Below are 21,939 nucleotides of genomic sequence, written 5' to 3' on the forward strand. Positions count from 1 at the left end.
ACTTGTCAGAGTAATTCATCAAAAATTTGCTTTGCGATCCTTGTGCTGAAGTATCATAGGTTTTTATAAAATTCTGCTTTGCTTTTTTTTGTGATTTGGTGACATGAAATGCCTCTCCTGGTTATGAGTGAGAATTAGTAGAGGACCTATTTTAAATATGACCTTTATCCAAATAAAACCAACTTTAGGGGAGGAGTCTAAAAAGACTGCCCAGAACAAAACCAGGTCTTTGCCACTTCCTTGTTTTCACTTTACCTGGGTATGCAGTTTGGCAGGTCTTGTGCCCAGGTAGACCCCAATTGTTTTCAAAGGGGCTCCCTGAGGGCCCAACTGCAGGACTAGGGCCTTATTTTGGTTCTTGAAAGAGATGCTTCTTTGCACATGACTCTGCTGCATTCCAGGGTCCCTTGTTGCTTAAGAATCAGGATGTGCCTCAGTGGGCTTCCCAGAGGCCCACAGAAGGGTTGTGTGCACGTATTATGTACGTTGTTGGCTTCAAAGCATCTAGACCCAAAGAGTCCCACCCACAAAATATTTGTAAAACCAGAACGTTTCTGGTGGTCCAGAAATTAGACTCTTAAGAGTTCAGCAATGGAATAGAACTGTTAAATCACTCAGTGCATCTCCCTGCCAATTTCCCCTTACAACACGTCACACCAACACTGAAAATCCCAGTAAACCACTCAAACTGAAAAGGAAACAAAAGAGTTTACAGTATGCAAGCAAGATAGTGTGTCTTCCCTTTTCACAATAGCGTGTCAGCTACAGACCTTTAGCACTCAGACACAAACACAGAACTACAGCCAGCGTCATGCACAAGCACAGCCATCAAAAGCCTCCTGCCATCCCCTTGTCAAAGGTTTGACTGATGTTGGTGAAGAAGCAAGAATGCCAAAAAACATGTGAGAGAATCCAGAGAAAATGCCATATATCAGAAAGAGAGCTCAAGTCAAAGAACCACAGAACTTGTGTTTGGTGCCATATGAGACACAGAATAACAAAGCCCTTTCTTATTTGATTAGGCCACCACAATATGAGTGCCTCTTTGAGAGGAGAGGACTGCTATCCTGCAGTTCTTCCTCTTAACCATTATAAGATCAGGGGTGTTTTTTATGCCCTGTGGCTATAAGGTACAAAAGCCTGAACTGGGCTGAGAAAAATTAACAGCACTATCTCTGCAGATTCCTTGCATTTTTCTGAAGCTCAACAGAGCAGTGTGGCTACTGGCAATATTAACTCAATTGACCCTAAAAGGACAACCCTCTGAATACAGAGTTTTGAACACACACGATGTAAACATCCAGAGTAGGAACCAATATTAGCTAATGAATTCTCACAACTTTCCTGTGAGGCACCCTTATCCCATTTTACTCAGGGGGAAATCAAGGCACAAAGAAGTAACTTGCTCAAGGACAGAGGAGTCAGTGGCAAAGTTGGCATTAGAACTCAGAAGTTCCTGCCTCCCGGTCCTGCTTTCATACCACTAGAGTATGCCTCCTGCTAAATTCTTAAAGGTCTATTTTGCACCCAATGCACTTCTAGGGATTTAGGGTCTGGTCTCCCCTCAATGCCCCTTTCTTGGTGCTTGGCTTACTGACCTTGTATGAATGGCTCAGCACTGTATTACGCTGGCTGGTGTGTGTTTATTTACTAATCCTCACATTAGGCTATGATCCTCATGTATTTAAAAAACAAACAGGTGGAGTGCAGTTAGTAGAGTGGTCCTGCTGCTGGAGGTGTCCTTCACACGCCAGGGTGATGGTCTATTTAATAACAGCCTGAGCTGTGCCTTTCCGCTTTGGCCGACAGTGATGACATGAAGTATTTGCCCAAAATACTGTAACACCGCGATAGTTCCATTGGCACAATACCCCAGGGTAGCGCCATCACATTGTATCAGGATAATGCAGTATGCAACTGCCATAGAAGTCAGTGAGAGAGATTCGGGGTGTGTTTGCAGTGCTTCTAAAAATGAATCATCATGTCAAGCCTGTGGCAGACTAGGGACAGGTAAATGCAGGGTCCTTAGATCCTGAAACCCCGTAGCTCAAAGGGGCCCCAGATGGAGCTGTGAGAAAGAAGCAGGCTATCAGGCAGCAACCCCATGCTGTACCACTAAGATCAAAAGTGAGAGGAAGGCAAGAATCCAGCTGGAGGAGCTGGGAAGGAGAGTGCATCCCCAGGTTTGGGGGATTTAGCCTTAATCTGCCCGTGATAGGAACAACGATACAAAGAGAACCTCTCATTTGGTTTTTAGTATGAAATGAATCTTAAAGAATAGCTCAGCTGGTAATTTGAGAGGGAGGGGGAGAGGGGACATTTTCTGTCCTTTGAATTCTAGCCCTTAATGAGGGCTGACTCCAGGCTGGAGAAGGATAAAGGGTGACTTTCAGAGAGAATCAGAGCTTCTCTGAATATCAGGAACATTAAAGGCACTGTCGGGTGATGGGCAGACAGGGAGTGAGTCTGAAATGAGTGGCAAAGGGGCAATAAAAGCTACACTAAAGTGTTAAACCTTTACAAGTGTCAGACTCTTGGGGATCTCAAAACGCTTTTACACTTTAACTAATCCTGTCCTGATTGAGAATATATTGTTGTACCCAGTTGGCAGAAACCTCAATGGAGCCACAGGGAAATTAAGAGTCCAGGGGTGGGATTTTGAGAAGCACCTAATTGATGTAGGAGCACAAGTCCCATTAATGACAGGTTTCAGAGTAGCAGCCGTGTTAGTCTGTATTCGCAAAAAGAAAAGGAGGACTTGTGGCACCTTGGAGACTAACCAATTTATTTGAGCATAAGCTTTCGTGAGCTACCGCTCACTTCATCGGATGCATTCAGTGGAAAATACAGTGAGGAGATGTATATACACACAGAACATGAAACAATGGGTGTTATCATACACACTGTGAGGAGAGTGATCACTTAAGATGAGCTATTACCAGCAGGAGAGCGGGGGGGAGGGATGGTGGTGGTGAGAAAACCTGTTGCAGTGATAATCAAGGTGGGCCATTTCCAGCAGTTAACAAGAACGTCTGAGGAACGGTGGGGGTGGGGGGAAATAAACATGGGGAAATAGTTTTACTTTGTGTAATGACCCATCCACTCCCAGTCTCTACTCAAGCCTAAGTTAATTGTATCCAATTTGCAAATTAATTCCAATTCAGCAGTCTCTCCTTGGAGTCTGTTTTTGAAGTCTTTTTGTTGTAATATTGCGACTTTTAGGTCTGTAATCGAGTGACCAGAGAGATTGAAGTGTTCTCCGACTGGTTTATGAATGTTATAATTCTTGACGTCTGATTTGTGTCCATTTATTCTTTTACGTAGAGACTGTCCAGTTTGACCAATGTACATGGCAGAGGGGCATTGCTGGCACATGATGGCATATATCACATTGGTAGATGTGCAGGTGAACGAGCCTCTGATAGTGTGGCTGATGTGATTAGGCCCTGTGATGGTGTCCCCTGAATAGATATGTGGGCACAGTTGGCAACGGGCTTTGTTGCAAGGATAGGTTCCTGGGTTAGTGGTTCTGTTGTGTGGTATGTGGTTGTTGGTGAGTATTTGCTTCAGGTTGGGGGGCTGTCTGTAAGCAAGGACTGGCCTGTCTCCCAAGATCTGTGAGTGTTGGGTCATCCTTCAGGATAGGTTGTAGATCCTTGATGATGCGTTGGAGAGGTTTTAGTTGGGGACTGAAGGTGATGGCTAGTGGCGTTCTGTTATTTTCTTTGTTGGGCCTGTCCTGTCGTAGGTGACTTCTGGGTACTCTGCTGGCTCTGTCAATTTGTTTCTTCACTTCCGCAGGTGGGTACTGTAGTTGTAAGAATGCTTGATAGAGATCTTGTAGGTGTTTGTCTCTGTCTGAGGGGTTGGAGCAAATGCGGTTGTATCGTAGAACTTGGCTGTAGACGATGGATCGTGTGGTGTGGTCTGGGTGAAAGCTGGAGGCATGTAGGTAGGAATAGCGGTCAGTAGGTTTCCGGTATAGGGTGGTGTTTATGTGACCATCGCTTATTAGCACCATAGTGTCCAGGAAGTGGATCTCTTGTGTGGACTGATCCAGGCTGAGGTTGATGGTGGGATGGAAATTGTTGAAATCATGGTGGAATTCCTCAAGGGCTTCTTTTCCATGGGTCCAGATGATGAAGATGTCATCAATGTAGTGCAAATAGAGTAGGGGCATTAGGGGATGAGAGCCGAGGAAGCGTTGTTCTAAGTCAACCATAAAAATGTTGGCATACTGTGGGGCCATGCGGGTACCCATAGCGGTACCGCTGATTTGAAGGTATACATTGTCCCCAAATGTGAAATAGTTATGGGTGAGGACAAAGTCACGAAGTTTAGCCACCAGGTTTGCTGTGACATTATCAGGGATACTGTTCCTGATGGCTTGTAGTCCATCTTTGTGTGGAATGTTGGTGTAGAGGGCTTCTACATCCATAGTGGCCAGGATGGTGTTTTCAGGAAGATCACCGATGGATTGTAGTTTCCTCAGGAAGTCAGTGGTGTCTCGAAGGTAGCTGGGAGTGCTGGTAATGTAGGGCCTGATGAGGGAGTCTACATAGCCAGACAATCCTGCTGTCAGGGTGCCAATGCCTGAGATGATGGGGTGTCCAGGATTTCCAGGTTTATGGATCTTGGGTAGCAGATAGAATACCCCAGGTCGGGGCTCCAGGGGTGTGTCTGTGTGGATTTGTTCTTGTGCTTTTTCAGGGAGTTTCTTGAGCAAATGGTGTAGTTTCTTTTGGTAACCCTCAGTGGGATCAGAGGGTAACGGCGTGTAGAAAGTGGTGTTGGAGAGCTGCCTGGCAGCCTCTTGTTCATATTCTGACCTATTCATGATGACAACAGCACCTCCTTTGTCAGCCTTTTTGATTATGATGTCAGAGTTGTTTCTGAGGCTGTGGATGGTGTTGTGTTCTGCACGGCTGAGGTTGTGGGGCAAGTGATGCTGCTTTTCCACAATTTCAGCCCGTGCACGTCGGCGGAAGCACTCTATGTAGAAGTCCAGTCTGCTGTCTCGACCTTCAGGAGGAGTCCACCCAGAATCCTTCTTTTTGTAGTGTTGGTAGGGAGGTCTCTGTGGATTAGTATGCTGTTCAGAGGTGTGTTGGAAATATTCCTTGAGTCGGAGACGCTAAAAATAGGATTCTAGGTCACCACAGAACTGTATCATGTTCGTGGGGGTGGAGGGGCAGAAGGAGAGGCCCCGAGATAGGACAGATTCTTCTGCTGGGTTAAGAGTATAGTTGGATAGATTGACAATATTGCTGGGTGGGTTGAGGGAACCATTGCTGTGGCCTCTTGTGGCATGTAGTAGTTTAGATAGTTTAGTGTCCTTTTTCTTTTGTAGAGAAGCAAAGTGTGTGCTGTAAATGGCTTGTCTAGTTTTTGTAAAGTCCAGCCACGAGGAAGTTTGTGTGGAAGGTTGGTTTTTTTATGAGAGTATCCAGTTTTGAGAGCTCATTCTTTATCTTTCCCTGTTTGCTGTAGAGGATGTTGATCAGGTGGTTCCGCAGTTTCTCTGAGAGCGTGTGGCACAAGCTGTCAGCACAGTCTGTGGGGTGTGTAGATTGTAATGGATTTTTTACCTTCAGTCCTTTTGGTACGATGTCCATCTGTTTGCATTTGGAAAGGAAGATAATGTCTGTCTGTATCTGTACGAGTTTTTCATGAAGTTGATAGATTTCCACTCCATACGGCTAAATGCAGTGCCTTGCATAATGACAGGTTTCAGAGTAGCAGCCGTGTTAGTCTGCATTCGCAAAAAGAAAAGGAGGACTTGTGGCACCTTAGAGACTAACCAATTTATTTGAGCATAAGCTTTCGTGAGCTACAGCTCACTTCATCGGATGCATTCAGTGGAAAATACAGTGAGGAGATGTATATACACACAGAACATGAAACAATGGGTGTTATCATACACACTGTAAGGAGAGTGATCACTTAAGATGAGCTAATACCAGCAGGAGAGCGGGGGGTGGGGGGAAGAGACATTTCCAGCAGTTAACAAGAACGTCTGAGGAACAGTGGGGGGGGGGGGGGGATAAACATGGGGAAATAGTTTTACTTTGTGTAATGACCCATCCACTCCCAGTCTCTATTCAAGACTAAGTTAATTGTCTTTTTGTTGTAATATTGCGACTTTTGTTCTTGTTAACTGCTGGAAATGGCCTACCTTGATTATCACTACAAAAGGTCCCCCTCCCGCTCTCCTGCTGGTATTAGCTCATCTTAAGTGATCACTCTCCTTACAGTGTGTATGGTAACACCCATTTTTTCATGTTCTGTGTGTATATAAATCTCCTCACTGTATTTTCCACTAAATGCATCCGATGAAGTGAGCTGTAGCTCACGAAAGCTTATGCTCAAATAAATTGGTTAGTCTCTAAGGTGCCACAAGAAATCCCATTAAGTTTCAAGGATCTTCCAATAGGACCCGTGTTCTTAAGTTACACACAGGTGCTTTTAAAAACTCTACTGTAGATTTTAGCTGGCACAAAATTATGACACTTGGCAGCTTACCTTATTTAGCCACCTACGTATGGTCCCAATTTGCAGGCTCAGTCAAGGATTTTAGCTACTAAGGCCAACAATTTCAAGTGGAGCCTCTGATGTTCAGTGCCCAGTGGGAGACACTTTAGGTCTGGTTTTCAAAGTGCTGAGCATCGACTGCTCAGGTTAATGGGAACTGCAGGTGCTCTGAAATCAGAGGCCACTTTTGAAAAGTTTGCTGTGTAAGCTTCTTAAATGGCAAGGCAAAATTGCACCCACCAAATCTGGAAGCCAACGTATGAAAATCTAGTGCTGATTCGCCCAAGTTCACACAGCGAATCAAGAATAAAACACAGGAGTCCCTCTAGTCCCCCATTTCCTTTCCCCTTGCTCTAAACCATTAGACAACCTACTCTTCCTAAAACATGGGTTCAATAATACGTAAACAACCACTCTCAGCCCTGCAAAGTCACCTCACCATCAACTCATCTGAGGACAATCTAGGCTCTGATCCAAATAGACCCTGAGTTTTGTGACCCGGGCTCTTTCTCTCCTAAGCCGTCCACTGCCACTTCCCTCTACAGATACTAAAGATACTGTCAGAGGATGGAGTCCCAGGGGTGTGGCACAGTTGCTCAAGTAAAATAGATGGAAAATGTAGCAGACACACTGGCTGCTGGAGTTAATAGGCTAACTAATCCAAAGTAACCGAGAGAGAGAGAGCGAGCGCGCCGGTACATAATGGTTTCTTCATGGCATGCTGTCTCCACTTACGCTCTTTGTTGGAACCTGCATACGCGAATAAACCCACCACTGTTTCCTCTCAGGATTATTCAGACCATCAGCAGGGATGGATGGTTGATAGGAGCCTGCACCCCATTTGACAAACCCATGTGAGGGGAAAGTTTGTCATCAGGCAGATGGGCCATGTTCTGTGCTACAATCACCACACAAGAGCGTGGGTTTTATTTACCACTCCCCCACTCTTTGCCTCCTTTTGTGCTCCATCGCTAGAGATTCATGGCTCCCTCCAATTCCACTGTGAATTCAAGTCATTTGAAAGCTGGGGGTGCAAGTTCTGCATGTACAGTGAAATATGACCAAACAATGCACACCCATATTGCTCTTTAATTATTTAGGGAAGCTTTTAATGTTCTGTTAGGCTGTAATAACTGCTTTACCCCTGAGCATGTCTATAGCATCAGTAGGCTTAGAGGGAGTTCATGAATTTTTTATGAATTTGGATGGATAGCCAAATGTATTGCCAAGAGATTTTTCTTCCCTTGTGATATTTTTTTTGCAACAGGAGGAAATGGTACAAAGAAAAAAATTATACTAATTTGTTCCAAATGTAATAACTCTAGAACATTCAGAAGGACAATCAAGTGATGGGTTTGCATATTAGATGGCCAGATTGAATGGACTGCAAAAAAGAGAAGTCAGCAGTTCTCCACAAGTGCTACATTTCTGTCAATGTCGAGTGTTAATGATGGAGTTCTCCCCAACCCCACTCCTCTTACGGAGGGGGGAAAAGGAGAAACCAACCTATATCAGCATTTAGCTGTTTAAAATGTTATCCTTCCAAGCCTGGCAAAAGCTTCCAGTTCTAATCTGTACAATGCACAGACTGTGTTATATGGAGGAAAAAAACTATTTATGGTCCCAATCTTGTACGACTGAAGCTTTGCTATTGACAATAGGGCTACAGAATCCAGCTCTATGTGACCTATCAAATATTTTCTTCCTTCATTGTGTAAATGAGACCCTTTGGGTTTTATAAAGTAATCCCTTCCTTTTGCTTTGCCCATCTCTAGATTTGGCTTGGTAATGAAATAGAAACCTCATAAGGTGAAGTTTTTGTTTTTTGCTTTGATTTCATCAAATCCGTCTGATTTCCCATACACACTCACCACAAACATGAAACCTGGTGTGTGGGTCATCCCCCCTCCCCCAGACCCGCCAAAAAGGACCATTTTTGATGAAAAACAGCTTGAGATTAGTAGTAGTTAAAGACAAATTTCACTGTTCTACAGCACCTAAGGGACCTGCAAAATCTAGGTCGCTAAGCAGAGAGACGAGACTTTAGAAGAAGGTCAAACAAAATCATATTAGAAACCTGTACTTGTTAGGAAGATACAGAGCCTTCTAGGTCAAATGCAATTTAAATCAGGTGACTCCAACAATCTTCTACTTGCTAGCATGAAACTACTAATCGTATACTGTGGCGCAAAGTGGAGTGAAATTTTAAACTGATACAAAGGCAGGGATTTGTTCTAGTCAATTTTATGTATCACTACTAGTTACATTAGACTAAGGGACAAGTGGTCCTATTACAGACCAGTATATCACAAACTGTTATGGGAAGAAACAAATACCGTTTGCCATTGAAAAGCTAGGAATGCAGTCTACAAAGTATCTGAGCTTAACAAGCACATCATTTCAATTACTAACATTTCTCCTCATTTCAGTTCAAACATAATCTTAGTGGCCACTTATTGCTTATATTGGTAGAATACAAACCAAACTCTGTCAGTCCCTTTGGTCAGTGAGAGCTTTGAACCAACTATTCAGAGGGCAAGACATTCCATCTCACTTCAGCAGTTTGAGAAATATGAACTGCTAAAATCATGATGAAACTGCTGGGATGCAATAAGAAGAAAGACGTGATTTTAAGGTTCAACAGGATCCACCAAAGCTAGAAACATTGGTCCTGGCCCAGAGAGGAATTTTAGATCCCTGTTAAACTAGGCTTCAAATGAGCTGTTCCCTGTTTCACTGATGCTATGAAACTGTACGGAAAAAGTTGTGTATGTTTTATATTCAGTTCTTCAAAGCAGACCAATCTGGTACCCTTTGTTTTAGGAAGTGACAATACAGTAAAAGAAAGAAAGGTCTGTAAGTGAGGGAAGTTTGCAAAATAATATTGATTAAACAAACACTGCTGGAACAAAATAGAGGGGGGAGGGAACATCTGCGAAGTAGAAAAGCAGAACCTAAAATACACCATTTTGTGACTGAAAACAGGCCCTGTGTTTGCAGTCAGCACACAGGAAAATCTTCCATTGAAATCCCATTTCCTTACAAGGAAAACCAAATGCCCCTACCCAATCCTTAGCACTGTGTCCACGAAGATAAAGCATGGCTTCTTACAGATCCCTTTAGTGCATGCAAAAATGGGTGCTGTCATCTCAGATCAATAGATCTTCATTGGCACAGGGCATTTGAGATGCATTTACTGGCAGACACAATCCCATGTGCTGCTCATCTGAATCACCCAGGATTGATCAGCCTGGCTGCAACAGCTTCTGCAAAAATCTGCTCAAAATACTCTGCTCTGAAAAAGCTGTTTCTCTGAAAGTTGCACGCCCGTGACACTGTTGCATTTACAGAGGGGAAGACCCCTCATTTGTACCAAAAGGAAAACAAAATTTCAGAAGTTATGCTTTGGCATTTGCTGTGTTGACACATTTTGGGTAGTTGGGGATTTAGGTTTCCTAGAAAGCAGGCAGAGACCCCCTTTCAAAAGAACATGGTTTCTCTGTGTCTCAGTGTTGTTATGGAAATATGCAGTAGAGGGCAAAGCCAGCAAATAGCCTAACATGCAAGCATGCATAGCTGCTGCACAAACATTATGCTTAACCCTTTCAATGGAAGCCTGGGAAAGAGAGAACTTTTTAGCTGCTGGCCACTGGAGAATACAGTGTGTCATGTACATTGCAGGGTTCATGAACTTTGGCTCCGCAAAGCATACACGTAAGTAACGCACCCCTGTATTTCTAGAAGGGAGTAACAGCTGCCGTAGAGTTGTACAGGAATTTTCAGTGTGTAGTGCCATTATTTGTGTAAAATGCTGCATAATGAAAAGAGAATACACCCTCAGTACAGGGTGTTTATATATGATACTACTTTGCATTGTCACGTGCATTCTAAGGATAAACATAAATTAAGCTGCACGTAACACACTCAGGCAGTATGAATGCAACATATTGTCCCCATTGGACAGAGTGGAGGATGGAGATGCAGAAAGGTAAAGCAGTTGGTGCAGAGTTGGGACTACAGCCCTGGTTGTCCCGCTGCCGTGCTCTAACAACAAGGCTGCACCCCGTTTTCTCTGTGTTGGGCCCTTCTGGAGCAAAAGCAGGATTCTTATAGCCAATTTATCCTCCGACAGCTTAGTTTGCTCATTGAAAGGGTTAACGCGGTGCATGCTTAAGTGCCAGCACACCCTAGAGACAGCCCTTGACTGCGCATTGCCCCCCATGCCTGTTACCTCCTCCTCCAGTTGGTACGGTACCTGGGGTTGGAGTGGCTTCAGAGTGCAGCGCCAGGTATAGGGAGGGGAATACAAGGACAGCATAGAAGAGAGGGGAAGAGAAAACAAAGGAATATATAAAACCACAGCACATTAGTGAGACTGGGGATCAGCCATACACACAGTCACCAAAGGGTTTAAGAGAGAAAGAAAATGCATTAGCTACACCGCAGCAATCCCCTTTCTGTGCATAATAACTATAGCTATTTGCATAGGCCAAAGAGAAGGAAGATTCCATTGAGTCAGAGATGAATCATCATTCTCAGTTACACATACCCCATCTCCCCAGCAAATGGATGCTAATGGTCAGGTTCTGCCCTGGTGCGTGGCTTTGATTAAGAAAAAGCATTTAAGCATGTGCTTACATCTCATTCAAGGGAGGACAAAATTGGACCCTCCACGTTCGGCTTGCTCTAAAATCCAACTAAAGGGCGTATTACGTACATAAGGTGAAACTGACCCAAGCTGTTGTAATCTATGAATCAAACAGAGCTGTGTTTAACTTTACCCTCGTGGTTGAATGCAGCCTGACAGAAATGGAAGCAACATCTGGGTAAGTTTATTTATGATTGAGTCTGGTATCCATCTCTGAAGACAGAACTAAAGCAGTTGATTTCAAGGTTTGGTTTTCTGAACCTTCTTCCATTGAGTTCCAAGTTCTTTTTAGGGGGTCTATAGCAAGTATGTAAAAAATCAAACCAAAGTCATTTAAAGCTGCTAAACAACGCTCTGCTTACTGAGGTTACATACCATTCATTAACAGAATCCTGCCCAACCTAGCCTTGTGTTAGATATATACCAGCTCTCGTGTTCTAGGGCCAAATCCTGCTCGCCTTACTCATGCAGCTTCAGTGAGACTATGTAAGTAAGTGAGATGAGCAGATCTCACCCTTACTCTTTGTTTTCACTAATGGATAATGGATTGGTTGACCTGTCAAAGCCAGCTCTCAATGAGTGCCATTGTCTGCCTTTACCAAGGAAAGGGAAACTTGCCTTTTTTAGGCTGACAATTCACGGCCTGTATTTACAGTGGTATCTGAGATAGTTATTTCTCATTCCTAGTAAGGGGAAGGAAATGTAATGCATCTCAGCTAGCACTGTGGGATAGCGGTGGGCAAACGCCGCAGATCTGTTAGGAAAGTATAACTATCCGTGACCCCGCAAAGTGAACAACAAGCATATGTGGAACAAACCAACCTAAGGGATGTTATTCATGTCCTCTAAGCAGGGCATTCACTGAAGCCGCTGCTTCAGAAAAAAACAGTGTATGGCAGGAACCCAGGCCACTGAACGTCAGTTTTGCCAATATTACAATACTGTGTAACAGTTCTGGAGCCTGTCTGCTTAAAGACATATAGGAAGCCTTTCATTTTTACTCTATTTTCAGTAGGATACCTTTCCAACCCACCACGCAATTAAGGAGGAAAGAGAAAAGCAAACACCCATTAAATAAAATCGGAAGTTTAATTGAATTGTATGTCAGCGAGTGCTATAGAAGAGAAAGAGACCGCTTTGTCTGTCTTCCATCCCTAAGGGCTCCTGACCTTTCACTCCATTTGATCGATGTCTCACAATGGGCGTTTTATCCTATTATGAATCTGTGAGTTGTGGCAGTTTCCTTCTGCGGGTCGTCTGTTGATTACTGGGGTGATGGGAAAGTGGCACCATGCCTCCCCCAGCCTGTCTCTGCAGTGGCTCTTGGGGTTTTGTGGACTAGAGAATGCATTTGTTTTATAACTCTCCTTGCACCAATAAAAACAATTTAAGATTGGCAGAAAATATGTGGGCCCTGCTGTGCGATGCTTAGCACAGGGGAGTTGCTATTGCTGCTGTGATTTGAACATTCCAAAGACCTAAAAAGGTAATACATGTGGGGGTTTATATTCAGAAAGTGCTTGATCCAGATAAGCGTGTGGCCTAACCTAACTTGGGTTACGATAGCTTACCACAATAAATGACCTCCCTGATGGATGAGGGATATTGATAAAGGGTTGTCAAGCACATGGTTTTGGCAGAAAAAACGGTTGCTAACCTTTCCATAACGGTGGTTGTTCGAGATGTGTTGCATATGTCCATTCCAGTGTAGGTGGGTGCATACCCCGAACACAGTCGCCGGACATTTTTCCCTCCATGGTACCCGTCGGGTTGGCTCTGGCGCCCTCTGGTGCAGTGCGCTCATGGCACTGGTATAAAGGGCTCAGCTGATCTCACGCTCCCTCTGTTCCTTCTTTCCGGCCAACTCAGGAAGGAGGGTGGGTCTTGAAATGGATATGTGCAACATATCTCGAAGAACAACAGTTATGGAAGGGTTAGTAACCCTTCTTTCTTCTTTGAGTGATTGCACATGTCCATTCCAACGTAGGTGACACCCAAGCAGTTGTACAGGTGGTGGCCTCGGAGTTCATGGACATCCTGACTGCAACGTAGCTCGATCGAAACTGTCATCGTCGCTGGCCTGTTGAGTGATGGTGTAATGAGTAGAAAACGTATGCACTGACATACAAGTCACTGCTCTGTAGATGTCCTAGACAGGGACATGGACCAGGATCACCGCTGATGATGCTTGCGCTCTTGTGGAGTGGGCAGTCAGGATAGCTAGTGGTGGAACACCTGCCTGCTCGTAGCATGTGCGAATGCACAATGTGATCCAGGGTGAGATCCTCTGAGTCGAGATAGGGAGGCCTTTCATCCTGTCCGCTACCACTGTGAAGAGTTGGGTGGATCTACGGAACGGTTTGGTCGTCTCTGTGTAGAATGCTCAGGCACGTCTGAGATCCAGAGGGTGGAGACGTTGCTCCTCCCTGTTCATGTGTGGTTTTGGGTAGAAAACCGGCAAGAGGATTGACTGATTACTGTGAAACTGCAAAACCAACTTCTAGGCCCTTGAGGAAACAAAGAGACCTCTCATGTAAGAAAACAGAACAGTTATCCACCGGGGGGTGGAATGCTGAAATCGCTGTGAGGTGTACCTTAATCGATGAAATCGCTAACCCCTATTGTTTCAGGTGTAACAAGTACTTCAGCACGGCCTGTAGTGATGACTGCATGGGTGAGAGACCGTGTTGGGAAGCCCAAATGGAGAACCATTTTCATTTGGAGAGGTATGTAGCCCTGGGAGAGGGCTTCCTGCTACCTAACAGGACCTGGCAGACCTGCTCCGAGCAGGCCAGCTCTGCGGTATTTAGCCATGTAGCTTCCAGGCTGTCAGGTGGAGGGCGCCAAAGTTCAGGTGGAGCAGTCAACAGTGGTCCTAGAAGATTAGGTCGGGGAGTCCAGGGAGCAGTATCGGAGTTGCTAAGGAAAGGCCTAGCAGCGTGGCGAACCAGTGCTGACGGGGCCAGGCTGAGGCTATGAGAATGACCCACGCCCTGTCCAGCTCGATTTTCAGCAGAACCTTGTGCATGAATGGGATAGGAGGGAAAGCGTAGAACAGGTGCTCCACGGGAACAAGAAGGCATCCGTAAGTGAACCCCGGGCTGTGACCTTGCAGGGAGCAAAACTAGTGACACTTTCTGTTGAGTCTGGTCGCAAACAGGTCTATGGGGGAGTTCTGCACCGCTGGAAAATGTCCCTCACGATGTCTGGGCAAAGGAGTCACTCATGGTGATTGGAGAAAGATCTGTTGAGGTGATCTGCCAGCTTGTTCTGCGCTCCCGGAAGGCGAGAAGCCTTGAGCTGGATTGAGTGGACTATGCAGAACTCCCATAAGCAAACTGCTTCCTGACACAGGGGGGAAGGGTGAGCCTTCCCTGTCTGTCGAGGTAGAACATGGCTGCAGTGTTCTCTATGAGCACTAGTATGCTCCTGCCCACAATGTGAGGTGATTGCTCTGAGCTCTCTGGCATTGCTGCAGCAAGGAGAGTAGCTCCAGTGACCGTCACCAGCGTTCAGAAAGAACTGATGGGGCACCGGGTCGGCCTGGCCCTTTCTACGTACACTATGGGCCGCCAGAGCCGACAAGTCACCACTGAGGGAGAAATTTCCACCAACTGTGCTTGGGGCAAGCGCACACCTATGTTAGAATGGACATGTGCAATCACGCAAAGCACTGTACTTGACATCTGTATCTGAAGATGGTTGTTGCTAGACTGGGTCAAGCTGTAGCATGCAGTAGGCCTTGCAAAGAACACAGCATGCCAGTTATTGGTCACAGTTGTTGACTACACTTTCTCTTTGTAGGTTGGCAATAGCTCAGTCCAAGAGTGCCAACCCACATTGTTTCTCTGTCAACAGAACCCTATCAGGAGTTATACAGTAGTGAGCTATTATACTTCAGAATCTGGGCACCCTAAAAGTAAGAGAGGCTGTTCCCCCATGTTCTACATACTGGCACAGTCTCAGAAATGCACTTTGTAACTACAGGGAAGATACAAAGCTATTTCAGAGGAATTCCTAGACCTGGGTAAATACTGTTGGATAGTTCCCTCTGGTGGCTACCTGAAGTGTGCACTCTCTTCCAGGAAAAAGAGAGAGCTCAGCTCAGTAGAAGCATCTTTGTGGATCAATGGCACAGCCCTTTGGGGGATGGATTAAGTGGACCCTCCCACCCCAAATTTAAACCCTGTCAGCTCTGATTCTAACCACTAGACAACAGTGCTGTCTCCCTTTGATTGTCTTCCTAGTTATATTGATAACCTAGATCTCCTGACACTGGCTGGGTTAAAGTTTTCTCCTCTTTACTGGACCCTCCTAGGGCAAATGCCAAAATACTGTATGCTGTAGCTTTTGAAGGTCAATTACAAATATCCTGGCATAAACCCCACCATTAATGACTAAACACACAGTGATCTCCAGAACCCCTTAATTAACTTGGGTCTTTTCCTCACTCCCTTCATTTCTTTTGCCAGATTGAGTGCAAAGCCCCAACAGCCTCTCCTTCCTGCCTGTGGGCTAGCAGCTAGAGACTAACATTCCCCATCTACCCTGACAGCGCACCAGGTTGGACAATGAAATCCAGTCGAGGTGCTCCTTCTCGTTCAATCTAGCAGCTTGTCAAACTGCAGGGATTCCCTAGCAGCCTGCCAATGCCTGCCGCCTTTGGAATGGTTAGTTCACCCAGCTACGTTTTTGTATCCCATGGATACGTCCTCGCTGGATTGCTCTGGCCCATTGTTTCCCAAGCATAACATCGACACAGCAGTATTGTTCAAAGAGATTTTTCAATGTAAATACCATTACTGGAATCTGCACTCAACATTTCTGTGGTGAACTCCATGTGGAGCTACAGTAAAAGGGTCATAGAAATGTATGGCTGGAAGGGATCTCAAGAGGTCATTTACTCCAGCCTCCCACACTGAGGCAGAACCAAATAAATTGGTTCTGGACCATCCCTGATGGGAATTTTGTCTGACCTGGTCTTTAAAATTTCCAGTGCCAGGGATTCCACAACCCCCCTAGGTAACCCTTTCCTGTGCTTAATTATCTTTGTAACTAGAAAGTTTTCTTAATATCTAACCTAAATCTTCTTTAAGCAAAGGCCTACTAGAAAGTTTCTCACTCTGCATACGCTGTCTCCCCATAGAGTATATATCTAACTGATACTACACAGCATTTGAAGAGGGCAGGCATCAAGAAGACAGTCTACTGCTGTGCATAGAGCAAGCATTTCTCTGTAGTTGTAAAAGAGAGAAACCCTCATGCTTCAGGGCATAAGACAACCACTAACTGCCTGGGGTCAGGAAGAAACTTCCCATAAGGGCAGGTTATTGTTTCATAATTGTCCTCTCTGAGGGTTTTTGCACTTTCCTCTGAAGCATCAGGTGCTGGCCATTGTTGGAGACAAGATACTGAGCTAGATGGACCATTATTCTGCTGCACGATGGCAGTCCCTATGTTCCTAAATTTGGAAAAGCAGTCACTACTTTTGCCTAACTAGCTACTCATATGGCCCTCATTAATGGAGTATCTGAGCACTTCAGAATCATGAATGGATTTTATCTGCACAACATCCTTAACAGTGCTATCCCCATTTTACAGATGGGTAACTAAGGCATAGAGTAGAACTTTCTTGCTCAGGGACTATTGGCTCTGCTCATGTCACAGTGAGAAAGTTACCCCCTGTTCCCTTAGTAAAACCACATACTGTATGTGATTTTCAGTGTAGTCTGTAGTTTTGGAAGATGTGCATAATGCTCCTTGTGTTTTAACTCCTCTGGGAGCATGTACCCCACCCCCAAAGTCACAGCAATGCTGTCCTCTACTTACCTTCATTCAGCGGCGCTGGCGACTCTTCCACAATGGATTCTCCGTCTCCCACCTGTGTCCTAGCACGCAGGAAGAATCTATAGCGCGAGATGGGGTCTGTCCTCTTGAGCGTAAACCTTGTTTGGTTTGGGGAGAAGGTCTCTACCAGTGTTCTGCCCGTTTTGGATCCATTAACTGGGGAGAAAGGCAAGCTGAGTAGGCTTCAGCTTTGTTTCAGACACATGCTATGTTACACACTTCATCTCCTCCCACCCTGGGCCAGGAGCGGAAATCAGCTGATTGTCCAATATACTTCTGGATTGACTACGGTCAACAGAAAGATTTGTGGAGATGCAACAAAACCTGTCTGAGAGAGCAACAGCAGCCAGCTGCCTCCTGGGGGTGTGTGCATTGAGTAATGGCACAGCTGAACTGTACCGGCTAGCATAGGTGCTGGAATTGGCGGGGGGCGGTGCTGCTGCACCCTCTGGCTTGAAGTGGTTTCCATTATATCCAGGGTTTACAGTTTGGTTCAATGGCTTTCACACCCAACCCCTCCCACACACACTACACAAATTGTTCCAGCACACCTCCTGGCTAGAGATGAGATTCACACCCATGCAGAGGGCTGGTACATGTCCTGCTTAAGCTCTCACAATGAGACTTGTATTGTGCATAGCCCTTGTGTTTGGCCCTCTGCATTGCAGTGAATTCCATACTGTTTGGGGATACTGTGGGGGCAGTTTCACTCTTTCTGCAGTAATCTTCCGGGAGGGAGGGGGGTGTGCGTGCGTGAGAGAGAGAGAGAGAGAATCTGCTGTACTATTCTCACTGTATTTAGACTTTGCTTGCAATTTATTATTGCAGTCTGGGGCTAAACCTTATTTTTCCTCCTATGGCCAAGTCCTGGGAGATGCTGAGCACCCGAAACTCCTCCTGGCTTACGCTGAAATATTGCAGGCACTCAGCACTGCAGCAGGACTTGTCCCCTTCAGAAATAGCAGATGTTTTACCTTGTCATGGAAGTCTCTAATTCTTTAAAGCGCTACTCTTGTGCTGTCATATTTTGGAAAATACCTTTTAGCACCTGGGAGAAGGAACTCTTTCGGGGTTTGGCACTGAATAACCTACTCACCCAAGGGAATACTTGATGAGTTAAAAATAATTGATCTGTTGAGAAAAACAAACAGGTGTGGAACGTACAGGCTTGGTATCTAAGGTTGTATCCAGTGAGAATTCCATTGGGGTGTTCAGGGTGGTCCCATTCCAAAGTGATGGTTTCCAGGTTAGGCTGTCGGATTCTGATATACCTGGGGGCACTGGGTACTTGGGAGGAGGATGGGGCCAGGAGGGAGAAGGAAAGAAAAGACAACATACCTTACAACATGGTACACATTGCAGGGTGGCTTACATAATAAAGATGCACGCACAAAGGTCAGATGCTAATGGAACAAAAACTGCATTAAAAACCATACAGCAGCACTGGGGGTTTCATAAGCACGCTGAGACTCAGAACAATTCTGCATGTGAATCCAACACTGGATTCAACAGAATCATGTCTATTCATTAACTGAGATGCGTGTACTGCAATCTGATAATTCTCTGCTCATGGGACCCATACCAGTGCAGTGTGCATATCATACCTATGGTCAGAAGGGACTGTCACGATAGTTAGTCTGACCTCCTGCACATTGCATACCACAGAACCTCACCTACCTACCTCGTCCTGTAATAGACCCATAACCTCTCGCCAAGTGACTGAAGTCCTCAAATCATGGTATAAAGACTTCAAGTTACAGTGACTCCCCCATTTACACTAGTTTAAACCTGCAAGGGGCTTGGGCCCTATGTTGTGAAAACCCCCAGGCTCTCTGGCAATATGACATGGGGAAAATTGCTTCTCGACCCCAAATATGGTGATCAGTTAGACCCTGAGAATGTGGACAGGACCCACAAGCGAGGCACCTGCCCAAGAATTCTCTGTAGTAACTCATAGACCTCCCCATGCAATGTCCCATCTCTGGGTGTGGGAGATATTTGCTCTGTGGGGGCTAGACCTACCACCACCACCACAGTTTGCAACAGGCAATCGCCTTTGGCTCACATGGTAGACACTTGTGTTTTGGAGATGAAGAACTAGTGTTCTTGGCCCCATTTCATAACTTGTATGTGTAGTTTATCTACTGAGATACCTTTTGTGGGTATCATTACACCAACCCTCTGCACCTGCACCCCTGATGTCTGTTTCCTGTTACACAGAGAGGCTGGTCCAGGTCTCTTCCCCTGCCAAAGAAAAACTACAACTGCTGTTCTGTTTATAACAATGCCCAGTAAGGTATCCTGCCACTGCTACCTGTGTAATCTACTGCAGAGCAGGGAGGGCCTGGTTTACTAACATCGTCATACAATAAAACCACATAAGGCCAGGCCCCTGGCTGGCGCTAATTCATCTTTTGGCAGGAAGGCTACACATTGACGAGCCAATATGAGGTGCAGTTATTGAACAGGTTGCCCTGGGATACTTTGCCGTTTTCCCTAATCCTCTTCCAAGCCAGTCAAACCCCTTGTTAGGATATCAGTTTTGCTCCCAGCAATCTGAGGAAACCGTCCTCAGTGTACAGGGATTTCTAACACCTGCACTGCATGAGTATGCTTAGAGGTACAGGAAGGGTTTTTCCACCTTTAGCATATCTCCTGTGGAAGCAGGAAACTCCGCCATTCCTGCCTCTAGGGAGGCTCCCTAAAGGGGGGGGGGAGCACCAGTGCCCAAACCCTGCCCTCTGCACTGCCCCTTCCCCTGAGGCCCCACGCTGTGCTGTGCCGAGGCCCCACCCTCATGGCGCTCTGAGCCCCTGCCCTTGTGCTGCCCCTTCTCCCTGAGTCACCGCCCTAGCGCTACCCCTTCCCCTAAGGCCCCGCTCCCATGCTGCCTTTTCCCCCCAAGACCCTGCCCTCTGCTCACTCTCCTCCCGTGCTTCACTTTCCCTTACAGCCGGTAAAAAATGGGAGGGCTATCACTTCTAAAAGTGACGAGGACCTGGGCCCCCTTGTTCCAGTGCTCCTGCCTAGCTTTTGTGAGAGCTTGGAAGATCACCCAGCTCCCCAAGAGTGTCTTTTGGCTGGGATGTCACATATGCAGCAGTGTGCACCCCCCCTCCCCTTTCCACTCTTGCCCACTTGGGGCCAAGCCACACAACCTGGATGGCTCTTGGAATGTACAGCTTGTTTGCGTGCAGCAGTAGGGACAAGATTTTGCCCTTAAATCCTAGCGCTTTGTGTAGAGAGGACTGGTTGGCAGGTCCCATTTGGCTCTTTGAAATACGTGGTTATGGTGATGTGGCTTGCTTTTCAAATGCAAAGACTGATTCAAGTTGTACTGCCAGTTGATGGGGTGGCTCCGTCCTGAGATGTGCATGTGACTTCCCAGTGATCAGAGTGGCACATGGTGCACCCAGAGGCACGACTGGTAACCTTTCAGTCACCCTTTGCTCAAAACAAGAGAGCAGCTCAGCAGGGCAACTGAATTGGTGTATAGATGCATTTGCTGGTGGTGTGTTTGTCTGACCGGTATTTGATATGTCCTATTGAAACGGGACAAACTGCATGGCAACTTCACTGCTCCTTAGCACAGAACAGTTTTAGGGTAAGGCCAGGGGCGCCCCATTGTACTAGGCACAGCACACATACCATAGGCCCTGTCCTGAAGAGCATATGGCCGAAATGTTCAGAGCTGGCAAAGCAATAACTTGTTAGGTAGTGTGGGCCAAATCCTGCTCTCAGCATTGTTCATAACTGCAGAACTTGATTCAGATTCTGTCATTGAGCTGGGATATTGAACAGGGTTTGTTTTTTAAATGGAAGCTTTGAAGCTAATACATATCAATTTACACCCATTAGAACAGTGAGGAGCTTCTTAAATAATTTCCTGACAAGCTGCACCTCCTGAGAGCATTATCAGACCTGGTTTTGTGCTGAAGGGAGTTATAAAACCAGCACAGCTTGCTGGGATTTGTATGTGCACAAAACTAGGCCAAATGGTACAGAACCATAACACACAGCTAATGGACTACATCTAGAAAAGCTCTTCCTTTCTTGGGCAAACCCATTGTAGGAGTTTTGCATTATGAAGGACTTCAGGATTTGGCCCAATGGCTTTATTTCCCCCTTTAATTACAACTTTCAATGAATGATGATACTTTTACTCACAGTAAGGTTTTAAAAGGACCACAGCGGAAGAGTTACAGCCTCCATCATGGCTCTCCACCCCACATTGTTACTTATAATGCACAGGACCATAAACATAAACCTTAAAAGATTCATTGCCAGTTGCTAAAAGGTGCAGCGCTAACAAAAATCTACTGAGCTGTTTACAAATAGGATCTAGAGTAGTGGTTCTTATTGAAGCTGTTCCATTTTAATTAACCATTAATTGGGCCAAAGATGAGACACCCTCTGTAGTTCAGAGGTTGGGGTAGTTCCCTGGGATGTTGAAAACCTGGGTTCAATCCCTATGTCTGGTTGGGGAGGAGCAGACCTTTGAAGAGGGAGTACCCTTAATCTTTGCTGTTGAAGCTGTTCCACTTTAGCTAGGAATTGGGGCAAAGCAAGCACTAATAGTAAAGGGCCCTCTGTAGCTCAGAGGTTAGTGTTTGTTCCTGGGATGCTGAAGATCCTGGTTCAATTCCTCCCTCTACCTGGGGAGGGACAGGTCTTTGGAGAGGGAGCGCCCTTAAGCTTTCTTCTTGAAGCCGCTTCCACTTTAATGAACTATGAATTTCCCCAAAGCAAGCTCTTCTAAAGAGATGCCTTCTCTGGTGTAGAGGTTTGGGCACTCCCCTGGGATGCTGAGGGCCCTGGTTCAATCCCTGCCACAGGCAAGGGGTTTACAACATGTATCGGCTGCCTGTGGGGCCTTTTATTTAAATATTTGTTTGGGGGGGGGGGGGCCGCGC

The 21,939-nt window shown here is 45.8% G+C and overlaps 1 protein-coding gene across 24 annotated transcripts in view; it reads right to left on the bottom strand.

The window, feature by feature from the left end:
• Positions 1-21,939, bottom strand: part of NFASC (neurofascin) — a 179,917-nt gene that overhangs the window by 25,621 nt on the left and 132,357 nt on the right. For 17 of the 24 annotated variants that reach the window (XM_074935907.1, XM_074935909.1, XM_074935908.1 and 14 more), the window contains 3 exons: positions 18,191-18,313; positions 17,009-17,182; positions 10,787-10,801 (listed from right to left, as the gene is read on the bottom strand). In XM_074935907.1, the coding sequence (XP_074792008.1) occupies positions 10,787-10,801; positions 17,009-17,182; positions 18,191-18,313 (312 nt within the window). Of the gene's footprint in view, positions 1-5,617; positions 5,753-10,786; positions 10,802-17,008; positions 17,183-18,190; positions 18,314-21,939 lie in introns of those variants that run through there. The other 7 variants (XM_074935911.1, XM_074935924.1, XM_074935922.1 and 4 more) reach the window with 2 other exon arrangements.

Source organism: Natator depressus, chromosome 21 (genome assembly GCF_965152275.1).
Source record: "Natator depressus isolate rNatDep1 chromosome 21, rNatDep2.hap1, whole genome shotgun sequence".
Classification (NCBI taxonomy): Eukaryota; Metazoa; Chordata; order Testudines; family Cheloniidae; genus Natator; species Natator depressus.